This window comes from Pseudorasbora parva, chromosome 14 (assembly GCF_024679245.1).
Source record: "Pseudorasbora parva isolate DD20220531a chromosome 14, ASM2467924v1, whole genome shotgun sequence".
Taxonomy (NCBI): Eukaryota; Metazoa; Chordata; class Actinopteri; order Cypriniformes; family Gobionidae; genus Pseudorasbora; species Pseudorasbora parva.
The window spans coordinates 24505917-24525100 of record NC_090185.1 but is presented as its reverse complement, the minus strand read 5'-3'; the positions used below and the strand labels follow the sequence as shown (position 1 = coordinate 24525100).

The window sequence follows — 19184 nt, the reverse complement described above, 5'->3', positions numbered from 1 at the left end:
TGAGCGACGCACACGCACCTGGCCATCCACATGATGTAAAAGAAAACGTGATTCCCCAGACCAGGCCACCTTATTCCATTGCTCCATGGTCCAGTTCTGATGCTCATGTGCCCACTGTTGGCTCTTTTGGCAGTGGACAGGGGTCAGCATGGGCACCCTGACTGGTCTGCGGTTATGCAGCCCCATACGCAACAAACTGCGATGCACTGTGTATTCAAACGCCTTTCTAACAAAACCAGCATTAACTTCTTGGGCAATCGGAGCTACAGTAGCTCGCCTGTTTGATCAGACCACACGGGCCAGCCTTAGCTCCTCACGTGCATCAATGAGCCATGGCCACCCATGATCCTGTTGCCGGTTCACCACTGTTCCTTCCTTGGATCACTTTTGATAGATACTGACCACTGCAGACCGGAAACACACAAGAGCTGCAGTTTTGGAGATGCTCTGACCCAGTTGTCTAGCCATCACAATTTGGCCCTTGTCAAACTCACTCAAATCCTTATGCTTTTCCATTTTTCCTTCTTCTTCTAACACATCAACTTTAAGGACAAAATGTTCACTTGCTGCCTAATATATCCCACCCACTAACAGGTGCCGTGATGAAGAGATAATCAGTGTTATTCACTTAACCTGTCAGCGGTCATAATGTTATGCCTGATCAGTCAACATGACCTAACGCGTAAACATTTGGGATGCACGCTAGCCAGCCGGGATTAAAGCTCTGTCAGCTGAAGACCCCAGACCAAAAAAAATGTCCAAAGCACAATGTTCTCTCACCAATACTGATTTCGAACACACGCTCAGAGCATTTGGCGTGGTCTTGCGGCTATCAGAGCAGAAATGAAAGATGCTGCTCTCTGCATGTTTTTCCGTCATCAACATTCAAGTTCGTACGTAAATTGCGTACGCTTATTTCATTCATTAGATTTTTTTTTTTTTATCGGATAAAACCCATACATTTACCGACCCAAAAACCCTCCTTCAAAGGAATCAGGACAGAAGTCGTTGAAACTGGACAAAAGATACCACCAGGTGTAAACGGGAATGTGTCTCCCTCATCTACTTATGAACCAATCGACCAAAACGCATCTTAATACCAGCTGTAAACAGGGCCTTAGATTCGATTTACTGCGATTAATCGATTCGACAACACTAGTGAATACAGATCAATTTTGTTTTGTTCCTGGCAAAAATTACCTCAGAACATTTACATAAGCATACAACCCAAGGACTACTTTTGTTTGTTGTTTTATCGATCAACCGATTTTTCCAATGGACTTTTTCCATTCCGATGGGGGGAAAAAGAATAATATGAGGGCGAGTATTCAATTTTGACTTTTTACTAAATTCCTTTTAGCTAGCTGGATAAATACTGGCGTGGCAGAGTCAAATGAGTGTAATTTTATTAGACAGAGAGAGAAAATCAAGTAAAAAGGAAAGGAGAGGCAGATAGAAAAGGGTAAAAACAACAGAGACGGAGGGATAGAAAGACCCTGGCAATAAAAGAAGTCGGCCTGACAGCTGCCTGTTGTATTCACCAGCTCTGCCAAGAGCCCACGGTGTTGCTAGGCGACTCCCACACTAAAAAAATTATGAGCCAAGAAGAAGGAAAAAAAAAAGGGAGTGAAAGAAAACGGACAGAGAAAAGGGGTTAAGCCGTCTGCCAAGAGCAAATGGCATGCCAGGCGCACATAGCTGCCATATCTGTGGGCACTGAGGCACATGGCAGCGGCTCTGAAAACTCATTCTCTGTGATGGATGAGCTGCGTTTGAAGGACTTCTGATTGAGAGCTGAAGGAAGATGGTGTCTGGTGTTTGGATGCGCGTCACATCTGATGCCTGATGCAAGTTAGTGTGTGTGTGTGTGTGTGTGTGTCTTACCATGACATAATGTCTCTGTATTTCTGTCTTCTCTGTGGCCAGCTTTTCACACTCCAACTTCAGACTGCAGAAGAAAGAGAGAAAGATGTTGTGTTGGATTGGTGGAAAGAGAGATTCTGTTGGATTGTTTTGCTGCTCGGACATGCAGTATTGAGTTATTTACTTATAGCATGTATGAATTGTCTAATAAATCCCCTCCATGCTGCCTTTGGCAAACTGCGAAGACATGACATAAGGACAGACATATATAAAGATATACAGAAAAACAGACAAAGACCCAGAGACCAACGGATAAATAGCCAGAGAGATAACAAAGACAGAAAAAGACAATTACAGACAAATAAAAAGGTAGAAAAAGACCAGCAGACAGACACAAACTGAGAGACAAGATAGACACAAATATGAAATGCAAAAAAAAAAAAGGACGGCCAATTGTAGAGAAATACAACATAGATGTAAAGACATACAGATATATTAATAGATACACTGTAAAAAATATTGTTGGCTTAACATAAAGTAAGTAACCTAATTGCCTTAAAACTGAGTTTATTGAAATTAAAAATTTGAGTTGATACAATGAAGGACATTGGTGTAATATTTGGAAACTCAAAATATGATTGTATCGAAACCACATTAAAAAATGTGATAAATCATGGAAAAACACAATTTTACCATGCTTCACTGCGTCATCACAAAAAAAACACACAATTACCCAATTTGCTTACAAGACCTTTTAATAATATTTTAATAAAGGTTGACGATTCTCAAAAACGTTCATTGTATGAACTCAAATTTTTAATTGCAATGAACTCAATTTTAAGGCAACCAGGTAACTTATTTTTTAAATAATTTTTTACAGTCAGTGTACAAAAATAAAAAAAGGCAGACAGAAAGATAGGTAGAGGCAAATATTGAAAAGATAGACAGTAACCAACAAGTATACAGAAAGACATTTACAAGATAGACAAACATACAGAACGCCAAAGACAGACGGATGAATAAAAAATAAAAGACATGTATAGAAAGACACAAACGATATGTAAAGATAGACAGATCAATAAATAAACCAGAAAATTAAGACAGATAGACAGACAGACCCTGACTGAATCCACTAAGATCAAACAGCACACACACTCATCTCCTGGCTGTATTTCAGCTCTGCACACACTGACTTGTTTGCAGGCGTCAGATTTATGCGAGCGCGCGGGAGGGCCTGGGAAAATTAGAATATGATTAATACCGCAACATTACTGCGCCGCAACAGGTAATAACGGCACATCCGCTCTCCTTCACTGACTGCGCACAACCGTCGATAATTGACTCATTTATCACCGCGAGTGAGGAAGAGCGCAGAGGATGATGGGCGTGGGGTGGGGGTGTGCGGGAAGTGAGAGAGTGATAGAGGGAGCTGTGGAGGATTAAATTCATTCCCCTGCTAGAATTTATTACACTGGAATTGCCTCACTGCAAAAGTCACCCCCGTCGCAGGATTTCCGAGAACTGACAAATCTATCGCTGCGCGTTTCGCTGAGACCGTCTCTGCTTATTTATTTATTTCCCATCTCGCCTGAATGAGTTGGCCTCAATTATGCGATGTGGTGAAGACATCGCTCCCTTGTGCAAAATCGTAGGGGAAGTTGGAGAAAACAGCATGACGGCTTCCAAATATTGTCAGGTTCATTGGATAAAGATCTGTTTTCAGGCGTATATTTACATAGTTACGAGATTTAAATACATCATTTAAATTCTGCGACATCTCCCACATGGAAACGGCCACTGAGAGTTCAGCGTGCCGCGGGGCTGGAGTGGATTTATTGAGGTAAATCAAGGCTAATGTGGAATTAAACTTTAAAAAGGTCAAATCCGTTAAATGCAGGCACACCTCAACATGCAATAAACAACAGCAACTGGAAGCTTCTGCCAGTCCAAACATGACTGATCATTAGTTGTTCCATCTCTTAGGCCAACAACAATTTATCCTGGAAAAAGCTTTAGCCACCATTGTGATCTTGATGTCAAAGAATCAAAAAGCTTCATTTTTAAGGAGATTTTAACATCATGGCTTTTGAATGGTTAAAAGATGAATTAGGACCAGGTGTTGTCAAATGTCAAAACGTTATTCTAGTTAATTTAATTTAGGCATCAAAATTAATGTTATGTACAGTACAAAAAATGGATATTGATTCTGATATGTTAGTATTAATGTTTATGCATAAATTAAATGCAAAATATTAACTCCCCTAGGCTGATGAGATGACCCTATTAATGCAAGAAATACACTGACATGAAATGAAGACACACAAACAACATAACTAAAGATTCCCACCCTAAACCCGTAAACACAAACCCTCCTCCTCATTCAAATTTTAGAAGTTAGGCCCCGTCCACACAGAGACGCGCTTAGCTGTATACTAGGGCTGGGATAAACGATTATTTTTTAAACTATTTTTTAAACTAAACGGTTATTTTTTTTCTAAACGATTAATCTAGCGATTATTTTTTTGATGTATCGATTAATCTTTCCTGTCCGATTCGGTTACGATTCGATTATCGATTATCACCCCATTAATTGCCTAATAGCAATTTATACATGTTGATTTAATTATCTGAATGAAAAAAATAATTCCTTAACATTGCAATATGTTTATTGCTCTTAAAATTCCAAAGTAAGACTATACAAGAGCAATGCATTCAATAAAACCTTGAAAACATAAAGTACACACACACACACACACACACAAATAAATAAGTATAAACCAACAACAAAGAAACACAATATACAATTTTTCTATGTATGCAACTCAGCCTACAGGCTATGCCCATCGATTAAATATCAACAAGTTGGTTAATCAAATCCAGGGACACACTGCAAGCGTGAGCGTCTCGGCTGCGTGGCGTGTCCGTTTTTGTTTCGGCTCACATGTTAACAGGTTGAAGTTTGCACACTGCCTGTGACGCAGAGAAAAAGCCACGCAGCCCCGTGGCTGACCCGCAACAGAAACGCCACACGCATCCGCAGCATGACAGTGAAAACAGTTACATGTAGAGTGCATTACGGGCGCCAATATTCCGTTTAAAACCGGAATAGTCCTGGGATGAAACTGCTCACTTAGAGGATGGGTACCCTCGGTCACAGATTAGACATTGAACATTTTACATTTTAAACAGTTTATTATGTAGGTAGCCAATGTGCCCGATGCTTTCACTTGATGCAAACGTTTGTTTTTGTGATTAAAATACATAAAATATTACCAAAACATCTGTCTTCCTGTGTGCAGAAATTTGTTTATGTAGCCGTGACAAAAAAAACGAGTGCGCGCACGGAGCAAGCTCTCTTAACACATGCGCGCATGCCTGTGTTAAGAGCGCTTGCTCCGTGCGCGCCGCGCGCCAACCCGCAAGCCTTGCACTTCTGAAAGTCTGAGGAGCCACTCGTGTTGCTACCATAGATATACATAATAAATAATATACTTAATTACATAATATACTTTATTATGTATATCTATGTGTAACCCCTACTGTTCGGACCGGGACTCGAACCCGGGTCTGCCGGCATGGGAGTCGGACGCTCTAACAAGGAGGCTAAAGGCTGCAACCTCTAGCGTCAGTCGCTAGAGCGTCTCTTGAGGTCAGAGGAGTGAGGTTTACTCGCACAGCAACTTCTACTAGCTGGCCTCCGTTACATATGGTTGCTACTACTCTCCGGCACCGCCATCTTTATTTTGCATCTGACGAATCGACGCGCATATTTTGCGTCGACGTATTTTTTGTCCCAGCCCTACTGTATACGTATCATATCAGCGTTTCGTCCACACGGATCCGACGTTTTGGAAGCATGAATCCGATACTTTTGAAACCGGGTCCCAAAGTGGATAAATCTGAAAACAACAATCTTCCGTTTTCGTGTGTACAGCGAATTCGTATATATTTGGCAAAACGGTGATGTCATCACACTACGTCCAGCATGGTGAAAGAGTTAAGGGATATAACTACGGGCACTGGTCATGCGCACATCAATATCGCGTCATTTAATTACCGTATTTACATTATTGTAAGGGTATGCTTTGTAGGCATTAATAAAACACATCTATTAAGTAGCAAATGTATTTATTGTTATTTTATTGCGAGATTGTGCCTCACTTCCAACCATTGCTTTACCCCTTCTATTCATAACTCTTCTTCTCTGTTTTTAGTGTATTTCTGTGGGAGAATTACAGTGCCACACACTGGCCTGGCATACATACTACATTGTTTTGAGTCGTTTTCATAGCTCTCGTGTGGACGCAGATATTTCTTGAAACAAGGGGGAAAAAAAGATTGGATACGAAAAGCTCTGGCTTCGTGTGGACGGGGCCTTAGACATAAACCTTCTTAGTATTTCCCAATCAACACATTATAAACAATATAACTAAAAAAAAAAATCCTATATATTTTTTGTAAAAATTGTATAGGGTCGTTAACACCCAAGGTGTGTAACAATGCAAGTATATTTTTTTCTGCACAACAATAATTGAATCTTTGATGACGGAATAAGTGCATTTCACCTTTATTCCACAAGGTGGCGATGTCTGATACACACTAATGACGTGACGTTTCACTCACAGTTACCGCAGGCAGAAAACTAAAGAATAGGAAGAATCATGCAAGAACTGCAAGAACTGAACGCAGTCAAATATTAGTGTCAGTCACTTGATGGTGGATCTGGTGAAGAAGTTATCAGCGATCAAAACATTCATTTTGAAGATGTTGAAAATTGTAGTTTTGGTAATATGTTTGAGATGGCAAATATGAGCCAGATGCTGAATGCATGACTGAGCTCTGACGAGAACAGAGATGATGGTATAAAACATCTGCTCAAACTGAACCCTTCAAAGCTCCAAAGGTAACAAAATATGGTTTATTTTATTCTTCTGTAATTATTACTCTAATATCAGGAGCGTTTTATATTATCGCGACAGCTAGAGATCCATCTGTGTTAGGTATAGGCCGGGTCGCTAAGACCCGATAATGTAATAATGATTGGCAAAACATTCATGCATTGAAGGGTTAATCACTAAAGATCAATGCACTGCAATGAAGATAAAGAAAAAAGCAAAGGTCTCTTTCTTTCCCTGACAACTGATAAGCTGATCGTCCTGCTAGCAAAGCACCATTATTTCAATATATACACACAAGCTAACTGCACTTTTTAAATCATATTGCACACCACAACAGAGTGAATTTATAATGATGACTCAAAGTGAAGCATCTGAATGAGAAGTTGGAGTGAAAAAGCAAATATTCAGGCTGACGTGAGGAGTATCAGTCCAATTAGAGAAAGTGAGGACACTTCCTCACAGATCTCATCCTCATTTGCCATGCCTGTGCCTCATTAGTAAAAGCCCTTGTGTCTTCTGTATTCTCATAGTGCTTTTTCATCTCTCTGCTTAAAGTGCACGCACACATAGTGATTAGTTAGTGAAATAGTCCAGTTCAGAGCTAAATTAAACCCCATTACTGCCTGAGAGAGGATTGATGAAGGGTTTGACTTTGTGGAAAATTCGCATTTGCGGCACACACAAACTTAGACACTCTTTGAAGCCTGAAATGTGCTTTTGAGCATGAAGACAAATGCATATTATGCTTTGTCGTGTTCAGACATTGCATATTCATAAAGCAACATGTTGCATTCTCAATATTACCACAGAGGGTGCTAATGGTTAGTTATCTTCTTCAGGCCAACAAGGAGCAAAATAATGAAGAGAATAGTGCTGATTAATGTTAATCATGTAACAGTACAGTTGTGTATATGTTAGCCCTCAGGTCCTACACCACTCTATGCGGGCCTCGAACCCAGGTCTCTGGCGTGGGAGGTGGGTGCTCTAACAAGGAGGATAAAGACTGCAACGTCAAGCGTCAGCCGCTAGAGCGCCTCTTGAGATCATGGGAGTGAGGTTTACCTGCAAAGCTCTCACCTCTGTTACACTTATACACACTATATTATAGTGCGTTATATATTATATCATAGTGCTGTTAATCGATAAAAAATGTACAATTTTTTTAGTTTTTTTATATTGTAATAATTTCACACACATAATAAATGTCATTTACCTGTGGCCTTCATATATAATCAATATACAGAAATTGAACTGTCTGTAAACGCGTAATGTACTGTCTTTTGTTAGTGATATTAACTAGCAATTCAATTTCACTTACCCTATGCCCCATACACAAGCGTTATAAGCTAATCTGTTTTTAGATATAAAACACTTTACATTCAATTTCGTGAAAACGCATCCCAGAGAACGATCTACTGGTAACCATCTGACCCCTAGGGTCATTTTTCACTGGAGTTGTCCTTTAACTTTGATGACAGACCACATTAACGGCTGCCGTCACTCACATGTGTATGAAACGCTAAATAGCCAGAGAGATAAAATGGATGCTGCGTTATTTGCATTGAATATTTTTACCGCGTTAAACTGAATAATTAATCGCATGGGTTAACGCGCTAATTTTGACAGCACATACATACATACATACATACATACCATACATACAATGTATATGTATGTATGTATTTATTTATTTATTTATTTATTTATTTTAATAGCCTGACCCTAAGGTATATGTGCCCATGTTATTCCCCATGGCAAAAAAACTAAAAATCTCCATTGATACAACCATACGGCAAACATTCCTGATGAAATACATTGTCAGACACACACCAACATTAAAGCGCAATTGCCAAACAAACCACCCACCACAAACACATGCACTTAAATACACACGTGCTCAATGGGGGAATGCCGGGCCACACACATACAGATGTATCCAGCAAAGCAGGCCTAAACCACAAACCCCAGACTTCATCATAAAGATGCCTAAAATCCACTAAAAAGTCCAGGCACAAAGAAGGTACCATGGGTATCAGCGCAAATCTGTTTCGGTGCGGGTGGCTGTCTGTGGGTTGGTTGGTTGTCTTCATGTCTGAGCCATTGCAAACCCAGAGGACATATTAGCAAGGTAGGTGAGCTGCTATGTTCGGAAAAGGGCTGGGCAAAGCAAAAACTACAGTAATGAGAACCTCCGGTCTAAAGCCCTCCTGTCTGCTGATTAGAGGCCTTCCACACAAAAAACACCCAAACCCAAGCACACAATCACCAACATGAAGAGACATACGCAAAACATGTGCATTGCTGCAAGCTACACAGCATGGTTACACCGTATGGAGCAGCTCTCTTTGTTATGCAGTTCCTGCCCAGTTCACATTTCCTGCCGGACCTTGCGCTGTAACCTGACCTCGGCCTAAGTGTGTTTCTCACATAGACCAGCGCCCACACACATACACACCTCTCTCCAGCTCATCTTGCCAAATCTCTTTAGCTCTGACTCTTTCCTGTCCTTTAATCCAACACCAATCAGCCTCCAGACACAAATTACGAGAACTAAAATTAAAATCTAAGCCACGCCACTTATAGCCAAGAGCTGTCTGTGCCTGTCTGGCGCGTCCCGTGTGTGCCTGCCACGTTCTACCTGGAGCGGGACCAGCTCAGTGGCAGGAGAATGCTTATGGGAAATGCCGCATCTGAAACACCATGGGAAGGCTAATCTGGTTGCCTGACCTAAAGGAGGCCTGCGATTTTAGACTTCACATTGTAATGCTTCATGAAGTGCCATTCAGGGGCTAATTACAGTGCCAGTATGAAATTTAGCAGAATGTTTGACATTCAAATTATAATGCTGCCTTCGTCATGTTAGAATGATGGTATTTACGAGATAAGCATAAGTTAACAATACTGGCTGTAAATATCAGTGGGGAAACTCTGGATTTTCTCAAAGCCCAGACTTTCAGTTGGGGACACGTGACATGGTATGTATGGATCATAATTGCAGGTCTTGACTCTGCGGTGTAGTATTCACCTATTTTGTGCACCACTGATAAAAAATAGTGATAAAGCTCATCAGAAAATTCTACTCTACTCGCCAAATTATGAGGTGTCAGTCTTGTTCATCCAATCTCCATTTCCCATCACTCGCTGTGACTCTCACATTAATATGAAATGATAGCATTAATTGCACACCAAACCCATCCATAACCTTTTGCTCTTTATATTGTGCACTGGCTAGAAAAGCTAGCTGGAGAAAATTACCCACATTGTCCATTTCATTTGGACCCAAATCATAGTGAAAATTAAAACTATAATGCAGAATTACAAACTCCCACAGCATAACTTTCATAAATCATGCGACAAGTATTTGCATACAGTACTGATTGTCATGAAACACAAATGTACTTCATTATTCCTTGAGCAAAGTATTCAACTTGTGTTGAAATGCTCTACTGATAATAAACACCCAACAATTAAAACCAAGAAATGTCTCCCGCTCTAATTTGATAAGTGTGCAGCTGTTTGGCCTTCTGCATCAGGCTTGAGACAAGAGTCATTAGATATTCAAGCACCAGCTAACTGCGAAAACCAAAAGCAGATGAACAACTCTTAAAATCTGATTGGGAAACCAATACAGAGCCACATGAGAGTGGTGTTATCCATTCATTTAGAAAGGTGCACAAAATAACTGCTTAGCTGTTAACTTCTGGGAAAGACTGAGCAAACACAGCCATAAATATCCAGGCTGGTATACGTGTAAAACCAGCAGCCATCAGAAGGGCTGAACTCTGTTTGTACAGAGGATTTTAGAGCTTATTTGACTGAACTCTGAAGGCAGGAACAGAAGAGACCTAACAATAGGAATGTGGGGACTGGGTGGATTTGCCGATTCTGGCATGAGGAATCAAAGCTTTAGCCGTGTGAAGGTTTGCCAGTAATAAGGAGGGGTGTGGGAGTGTGCAGAGGGGCATGGACTACAGTACCGGAGAGGATGCCAGCACCTACTAGAAATCACACACGGGTCATGCCTGGTCTGGCCACATTCCTGAGCCTCAGAGTGCACAGAAAACAAACCCACAGAACTAAAGGTGCATGTGTGTTTTATGAGGAAGCTGTGGGCCTTCCCCTTTTAGAAGCTACAGCAAGGGATTTCTTTTGAAAACAAACAAAATCCAAAGCCCTACTTGTTCAAAATTCCAGCTAAAACTTCATTTTGATGGTAGCTAAGTTGCATGTTGTCTGGCTGTTCCAAGCTAGTGATTAGCTGGTGTTGAACAGGAGTGTCCGATCTTGCTCTTGGAGGGGCACCTTTTTGCAGAGTTAAGCTCTAACCTCCCTGGAATTTTTTAGTAATCCGGAAGATCTTGATTAGCCGTTACAGGTGCATTTAACAATGGACGGAACTATACTCTGCAAGAAAACCGTTCAGGGGGATTGGACACCCCCTCGTATAGAAGGTTGTTTAGATGGATGGCCAAAAGACAATCATCTTTGTCAAGCAGCTACCATGTTCCAAAAACAACCTGGCCGCTTAACCACTGCCATTTTAACCTTTCTTCATAGCCTTCTTCCTACAATTACATTGTCTTTGCAGAATTCCTGATGCATTCTCCCATGGGTTGGCTACATTACAAGCTTGGGAAAAATGATTTTCGATAACATTGACATTGAACACCTTAGAACTTAGCGAATGTATGTATTAGCCAGGGTTGGGTACCTGTGATACTGTGTCTGCAGGAACTGGAACTCCTCCTTTATGCGGTCCAAGGTCTCAGGGTAAGTGAGTTTCAGAGGTTGGGATGACCCTGATGCTGCAGCAACTGCGGCTGCTGCTGCTGCAGCTGAAGCCGAGGACCCAGGGGGTGGTTGCAAAGGTGCCTAAGGGGAGGGAGGAAGTAGGGTTAACATGGATGAAAAGCTGTTTTTAAAAATAAAGTATACTTAAAAGCTCATTTTTGGCAACTGCAAAATACTCTGCCCTAACGCATAATCCTTTCAACGCTTGTAATGAAACCCGGCTAAAAGAGTGGTATTTTGCATTCCTCGAAAAAACAGACGATTCAGAGAACTGATGAGATTCAGTCAGTGCAAATATGATTTGAGAAACTCACTGCATAGAGGTCTGCGAGCAAGAAAGAGTGACGTGCACAAGGCAGAAATGAAGGACACTGATGAAAGACAAGCTCCCCAGAATGAGAGATAAAGCAATGAAAGAAAGAGAGAGGATGGGGGTTGGGGTAGTTCCATGACATAGGCTCCATTGTAAAAGGATAAAGCATTACAGACCGATGTGTGTCTATATCACAGTGGTTGTGTTCTGGGATGTGGGACTGGGGTGGGGACTGTGCTCACTGCTAGAATTAAGACATTTGTTTAAAATTAAGCATGGATTAGAAGAGGGTGCAAGAAAGAGGACTCCATCAGGATGGGACCCCACCAAGCTAACTGAATTCCGCTGGCTCCAGCAATTAGGAGCTTGGCCTCAGGGTAATGCAGACAGACAGGCAGACAAAAGCCTATGTGCCGTACAGTAAGGCCTGTCTATCCATCTATCTGTCTTCCAGCACCTCTGCTGACGAAGGTCCTCGAGCTTGCGACTGCGCGTCACAGGGGTTCTCGCACTTCTCATGGGAATCTCTTCTTCTAATGAGTTAAAAGAGGGAAAAACTGCCAAAAGAGACGTGTTTGATCAAATGTGAAAGTGCATAAAGCCCCATTACTTCAATTAACATGGAGCACGTTTTTGACGGTAGTCACATTTACTGCCAAACACTTGAGCGGCTAACCATTGGCAAAGTATCATGGGGTGTTATGAGCATGTGTGACCTGCATTAACACAGGAACAGCCTTGACCTAGCCAAGAATTACTGAGAAAATGAAAACAGTGCATGGACAGTTTAAGCTTAAAGCTTGTCTTGGAGGGATGGGGACAGATGTAGCTGCAAATATCAAACGGGGGTGGAGGGTGTCTGTGGGTAAAAGGGGTCACCCTGTGTCAGGGCTTGGAGTACTAGGGGGGAATGTTTGAGGGGGGGTTGGACCGAACAACACAGGGAGAATGGAGCTACTCGGCCTTCGGCTCATGGGAGACACGGCGCATTGTTAGTCTCTCTAACGAGCTCCTCTCTCCAGCCCTGCATTTCAATCTGCTGTCCAGATCCCCGGGCTCTCACAGCTCCGGCCTAGCAGGGAGCACACACACACACACACTACAATTACTTCTCACAGGCCAAAGAAAAGAGTCTGGAGAACAAGAGGAAGGCCATTTGACAGGGGGAGGCGGGAAGAAGGGGGAATGACACTTGGCTCTATTCCCTTCTTCCTCTTTATCTCCTCTCTCTACCCCACCCAGCCTCTCACTCTGATATTCACCTCTTTTTATTGAATTTTGCGTACAGGTGCAAAGAGACTTCCGGAAGAGAAAAAAAAGAACGACAAAGAAAGCAGGACTTTGCTAAAAGGCTGAGACCAAAGAGCCAGTCACAAGGAGACTTGGAGACTGAATGTTCATTAATTAGACATTCAGGTTTGCGAAACCAGATTGTTGCTACCTCTCAGAGGCCATTATTGTGGTTCTTTATGTGTCCAGTCGCAATATGGCAGCCATTTTGATTCAATGCTCTAATAACCTGCTTCTCAGGCTAAATTGCCTTGCAAATACTCTGTGCAACTTTACTTGGTGGTTGTCAAAATAAATGGCTCACTTGACCTTGACAGTTTCACAACAAGGTTTTAACCTGGCTTGGTCTTGGCAGGACATAATCAGCATTGTGGGCCACTCGTCTAGCGAGAGTCATGGCCACAGTAATCTGTATTATGGCAAAACTAATTAAATCTCTTATGCCATGCTGACAGGTCACACTAGAAAAAGGTATCTTGAGGCAGTAATGACTTCAATCAAGGCTAAATTCTCTCTTTTTTGGATTTTAAATAGGGAAGAATCACAACGCTCCCAAGAGATCCTTAGAAAGGAATAGCTTAGGATAAAGTTGGGAGTCTGCTGGAAATTATAGCTTGAGATGACTAGATACTATGAAAAGCCCAGTGTATATTATAGGCATGTCCAAATCCATTTCTTTACCACACTTAGTGGTAAACACACACTCAACAATGAGTCTTGGAAAGTGTTAGTGTGCATGCAATGTTTTCATATCTTTTCCTCTAATTACATTGTGTGTTGATGTGTTGCATCAACCCATAATGATCTCCAAATCCCCCTACCCACCCACTTACTAAGACACCAAATGGTAGAAGACTAAAGAGACTGCTAAACACTACAAACAATCATATACACAGAGAGAGAACTGCTGCTTCTGTGTCCACTGAGCTGTCCAAACCACAGCTTCTTTCTTTCTGTCAGAGGTCTGGCTGAGGGACCTACAAGACTCCCACATGGCCTACATCTGAGAATTGCTACACAGCCTGTGAAATGCTGCGGCCGGCCATGATGACCGACATCGCAAAACCTGTCAACACGGTTGCCTAACCTTTGATAAAGCTGTTTCTCTTTTCACACACAAATCACTTGGAAAGAACAGACCACGTGCTTGCCGTTTCCATTCCCACAGAATAGTTAGAGAGCCCAATTAGGAATTCTCCAAACTCTTCAAGATCATAATGTAAATTATAACTGTGCTTTAAAAACAGTTGTATATTATCTTTACGTGTCTTGTCATGGTAGCTTCCCCAAGTGAAGCCTCTGAGAACCAGCAACCCCACTTAAACCACGTTTATACCTAAATTATCCGGAACAATTGATACCAGGAACTTTTTTTCACCAGGCCTGTTGCATTTCCATCTCGGTCTAAAGTACCCTGAAGATTAGTACCCAGTGACGTTGGACGCTTGACTTTCCAGTTCCCACTGGATTTTGTCCTCCGCATTTAAGCTTAATAATGCCTAAACCTCATTGTCCGTCCATCCGTCATATTTTTTAAACTCTGTTGATTAAAATAGCAAACAATTCTTACTGCACGCACCGCAATACTTGCAGTACAATACAAAAAAATGGTGGTTGGAATAAAAATGCTCCGTGGACCCCGAAATGCTGCCACTCAGCCTATGCAGTACTCAAGTCTCACCACCCAAAAATTCCTGAACTTTGAAACAGTACTATCTTGCAAGCAGGGACTTTCTGAGGGTGAAATTTTTACCCAGAACTTAATTTAGACCCTGGTCCCTGCAGTCGAAACAAATCGAATAACATCCCCCCACCCCCAACTTTCCTGGGCAAAGTTCCCGCAGTGGAAACACACCTTAATTCTATCATGTTTTTCCTTTTTTTAAAAAGTGTTCACAAACATCCACCCTAGGAAATGGGGTGGAGATAGGCTAAAAATAATTGGAATGGACTTTCTTGCATATAAATCATTTGAAGAAGAACCTCTTTTTAGGTGTACACACAAATCCAAGCAGCCAGACGATGCTTTCTGCAGTAACGTTTGAAGTTCAGGCATTGTATATGAAATCTTTCGACTACAGTGTCAACAACTGCCAGGCATTTGCATTTTAAAGAACCTCCCCGGGAATCTGACCTAGGCGCGGCCTTGTTTCATTGATTCCGTACTCTACGGCAGCATGGAGCTTTAAGGAATGCCCCAGTAATCCCTTACTTAGACGGGGGAGGGGACGTGGGGTGTAGTATGGTGCCAGGCACCTGTTTCATTAACATCACACATCTTTTCTCTACCCTCTCCGCAAGCTCGTTATTCAAATTTCCCCGCTGTCAGGATACATTAGCAGCGCCGCGACGTTGGCTTGTCAGCTGTGGTAATTGCTGTAGGTGCTTCCTTTATGAGGTAACCCGCAGCCTGTTTGTTCTTTCGCTTTTAAGGAATTCCACACTTTCTTCCAATGACTTGTGCAAACCTTGCCCAAAATGCTTCACTTCATGGCTGAGGGTGCCAAGGCATGTGCCATGGCCGGAATGGGCCATGCCCTTATTTCTCTTGGATTTCTCTGGAAACAGAAGGCTGGAGGGATCACCGTCAGGGAGGAATACTGAGATACCTCACATAGGAAGGATAGCGGTGGACCTCTGTTGGAAACATCTTGGCTGGAGCAGATCCCTCCAGAAGACAGAATTAGAACCAATCAGCAGGTGTCAATAGGCAATATATATAGGAATTGCCCACTGTTTCAAACTGGGAAATAAGTGGTAGTCAAATGATATGCAATGTAATAGTAAAAAGAAGTTGCTAATGATAAAATTTGCAGTCTCATCTATAAACAACCCAGTTTGTAGTTTAGTCAAACAGCGATATAAAAACAGGTGCAAATAATTATCTTTTACCTCAATACAAAAGCCGTATTTAATCCCTTAAAATATATGACTCTCCCTATTAGCCTAAAGTTAAACTATGTACAACAACCACTTACTCTCTCATTCAGTGTTGAAAGCACTTTTAAAAACTGATGGACTGACTAATTAGCATGAAAATTGATGTCTTGGTTAAGAGGGGAAATGAGAGATTTTTCTTAACTAAACCATTGTTTCATCAAACAAACGGTTTTGTATTAAAATACTTGTTTTGAACAAGATGGTAATTTTTGTATGCATTAACCTTTTTTCACACGTTGAGGAATGTGTGGGTTGGTTCTGTCTGTTTCAACCGCTTTATTTATTTAATCTTATTCCAATTTCATCAAGATATATCCCCTCATAATTGACTAAATTAAATGCCTGTGCCAAAGCAAATCTCCCTTAAGGTTTAATTATTTTATATGCATATATACTTACAGATGGTCTAGAATCTTAAAACTATGATTTGGACGGAGGAACATGGCTTTTTCTTAATAAAACGACAAAACAGATGTATTACATCCCAACCACCTTTTCATGTTTTAGGCTGTTGAAGATGAGCGGAAAGAGGCCATGTTCAGAAGTAGCTGGGTGCCCTGGAAAAACAGGTTGGACCAATCTTTCATTCTAAAGAGAAATAAGAAAAGAACAGAGCAACCTGGTCACTGCAGAGCAACAACTAAAAGGGGTGGAAAACCTAAATACTTCACCTATGTACCATGCATCTCCTTCAGATCACGAAATTGCACACCCCAGTGGAATCTAATTTCCATCCCTTAGGAAATGAATGTCAAAGCATTCTTAGGAATGGTTGGGGGTGCTGGGGGAGGGGTGTATGGTGACTGTAGAAAAATCTCAGGAAGGATTTTAACACGTAGTTTGATTCAATCAGTCCAGTGTATTCAATAATAACTGACATTTATTAAATAGTGGTCGACCAGGAGCTTTTCAACAGTCAATAATGCCAATACGCCAACTAGAGAGCATGGTGACCAAGCAAATAACACTCAATATATATGATAAGACTAATACACATTTTAAATTTGAGACATTTTAATGTGCACTGCAACCAAACAAACTTTTCTGACACAAGGGATATCTAACGCATCTAATAATCGGCCAAGCCACACAACCGGCTGATTAACATCCCAATGGCCAAGCGCTGACAGATTTATCAGCCTAGCTGATATATCCATAACTAATACTAGTTCCCAAACTAGCTTTGAGACTTATGGGTGGGGGAAACGATGCTAAATGAGCATATAAGAAAAAATGTTTACTAAAAAGACCTGCCAAGGCTGGTCAACATTGGAGGTTTGTGCAGAACTGAAATGTATATGAAAGATGATAAGCAGTGTACTGTGGCACTCTTGAAATTACAGTAGCTGAAACTTACAGTAGATGAAATGTCAGAAATACAGATATCTCTGCGAGGGGGTTATAACAATAACATAACGGGTAAGTGGTATCATTTAAGCACATTGATATTATAGAATTGGCTACCTTTAGACTGTTTTAAAAGCTTATTTCAGTGTGGTTTGATTTGATCTAACCATGATGAGCAGCATTACTCGGCCAACTACAGTTTCACAATCCATGTGAACGTGGAGCTTAAATGATGAGACAAAGGGTACAAACACACTTTGTTTTAGCCTCTATGTGAAATGGACTAAAGCGCATTGCGCACCAAGCAGACGGTCATTTTACAGAGTAAGGCAACTTACCGGAGGTCGATTCTGAGGAAACATGGTGAATAGCGGGGTTGTTGCGGTTTGAGGTTCTTCTGTCTCGGTGTTGTGTTATATGTTGTTTCAGAAGAGTTTGCACCTTTTCGCGGGTCTCAGAATAACATTTGGCCCTGTTTCGGCGGCGCCAGGCTCGGCTCGCGCATTCCTCGCTTAAGACTCCCTTTGTTCTGCTTTATCGCGCGGTATAAGATGCGCCCAGTCCGGTATCGAGTCCCTCTAAACGACGCACCTCGAAATATCAGAATGCACGCGCTCGGCCTTCAGAGCTCCCCCGCCCTTGATGTGTTTTACTGATGAAAATAATAAAGAAACCAAGTGGATGGCCAGCTATCGTGCTCCCAAGACGCGACTCTCTACGCAGCCGCAGCTTCTTTTGTCTGCCTCTCTCTCTCTCTCTTACTCCCTCTCTCTCTTCTCATCCGCTCCTTCCCTTCGATCCTCAGCTGTTTTTCAATGGGACATGCGAGTTGTTTTCTTCAAGAGAAACGCATGCCCCCCCGTGCAAAAAAAAAAAGGAGAGCGAGAGAGAAGGGGCTTGGCTTGTGGTAACCAGAAGCAAAGAGTTAAATTCTCAAGTTACACTCATTTCAGGCTGCGGTGGGAGCAGGAACCCATAAGACGCATGGGTTGATCTGTTCAGTGCTGTATTTGTTTATGTATGTGGGTCAATGGCAAATAATGATGTCTGAGGTGTTTAAAAGGTTAAAATCGGATATTTGTGTTAATGTTGGTTTCATACGTTTTTGAAAAGTTATCCAAAAATGTCAACACTGTCAAAAAATTGTTTTCAAGATACATTTTTTCTTCATGTCAACTCAACTTAGATTATATGTGGTTTGGATAACATGATATATTGAGTTTCTTTGGACTAAACCAATCTCCTTCATGTGTATTAACTAAATTTTTGTAAATGTATTAACTTAAACTTTTAAGGCAGCCAACCTTACTAACTTTTTTTAGTTAAACCAGCAATATTTTATTTTATTTTTTTTACAGTGTAGTAGTGTAAAACATATTTTGATCTATGAATATGAGTACATTTTTGGCTCTGAAATTATATATTTAATCATTTAGCAGACACTTATCCAAAGTGTCTGCTAAATGATTAAATTAAATGATCAAACCATGCACTTTTATATGAAAAGTCATATGTGTTTGTTATACATAAAATGGCTACCTGCATATTGCACTTACAACCCTAATTTAGCACACAAAATTTTTTCATTTAACAATAATTGTATATAAAAAATATATAGCACTAAAGTCACTTAAAAATATTTAGTTTGCTTGAATGCTCTAGAAATAAAAATGTTACCATTTATTTTTCTTTCACGAAGTTAAGCTTTAAAACGAGACTAGTTATTTGTGATGATGATCGAC

The 19184-nt window shown here is 41.2% G+C and overlaps 1 protein-coding gene across 7 annotated transcripts in view; it reads right to left on the bottom strand.

Moving 5' to 3' along the window:
* Positions 1-18293, bottom strand: part of tle2a (TLE family member 2, transcriptional corepressor a) — a 38840-nt gene extending 20547 nt beyond the window's left edge. For 5 of the 7 annotated variants that reach the window (XM_067415999.1, XM_067415997.1, XM_067415998.1 and 2 more), the window contains exons 1-4: positions 17781-18293; positions 16588-16683; positions 11473-11633; positions 1885-1948 (exon numbers count right to left, since the gene is read on the bottom strand). In XM_067415999.1, the coding sequence (XP_067272100.1) occupies positions 1885-1948; positions 11473-11633; positions 16588-16683; positions 17781-17804 (345 nt within the window). In that variant the 5' untranslated portion in view covers positions 17805-18293. The remainder of the gene's footprint in view (positions 1-1884; positions 1949-11472; positions 11634-16587; positions 16684-17780) is intronic. The other 2 variants (XM_067416004.1, XM_067416003.1) reach the window with 1 other exon arrangement.
* Positions 18294-19184: the final 891 nt, after the last annotated feature.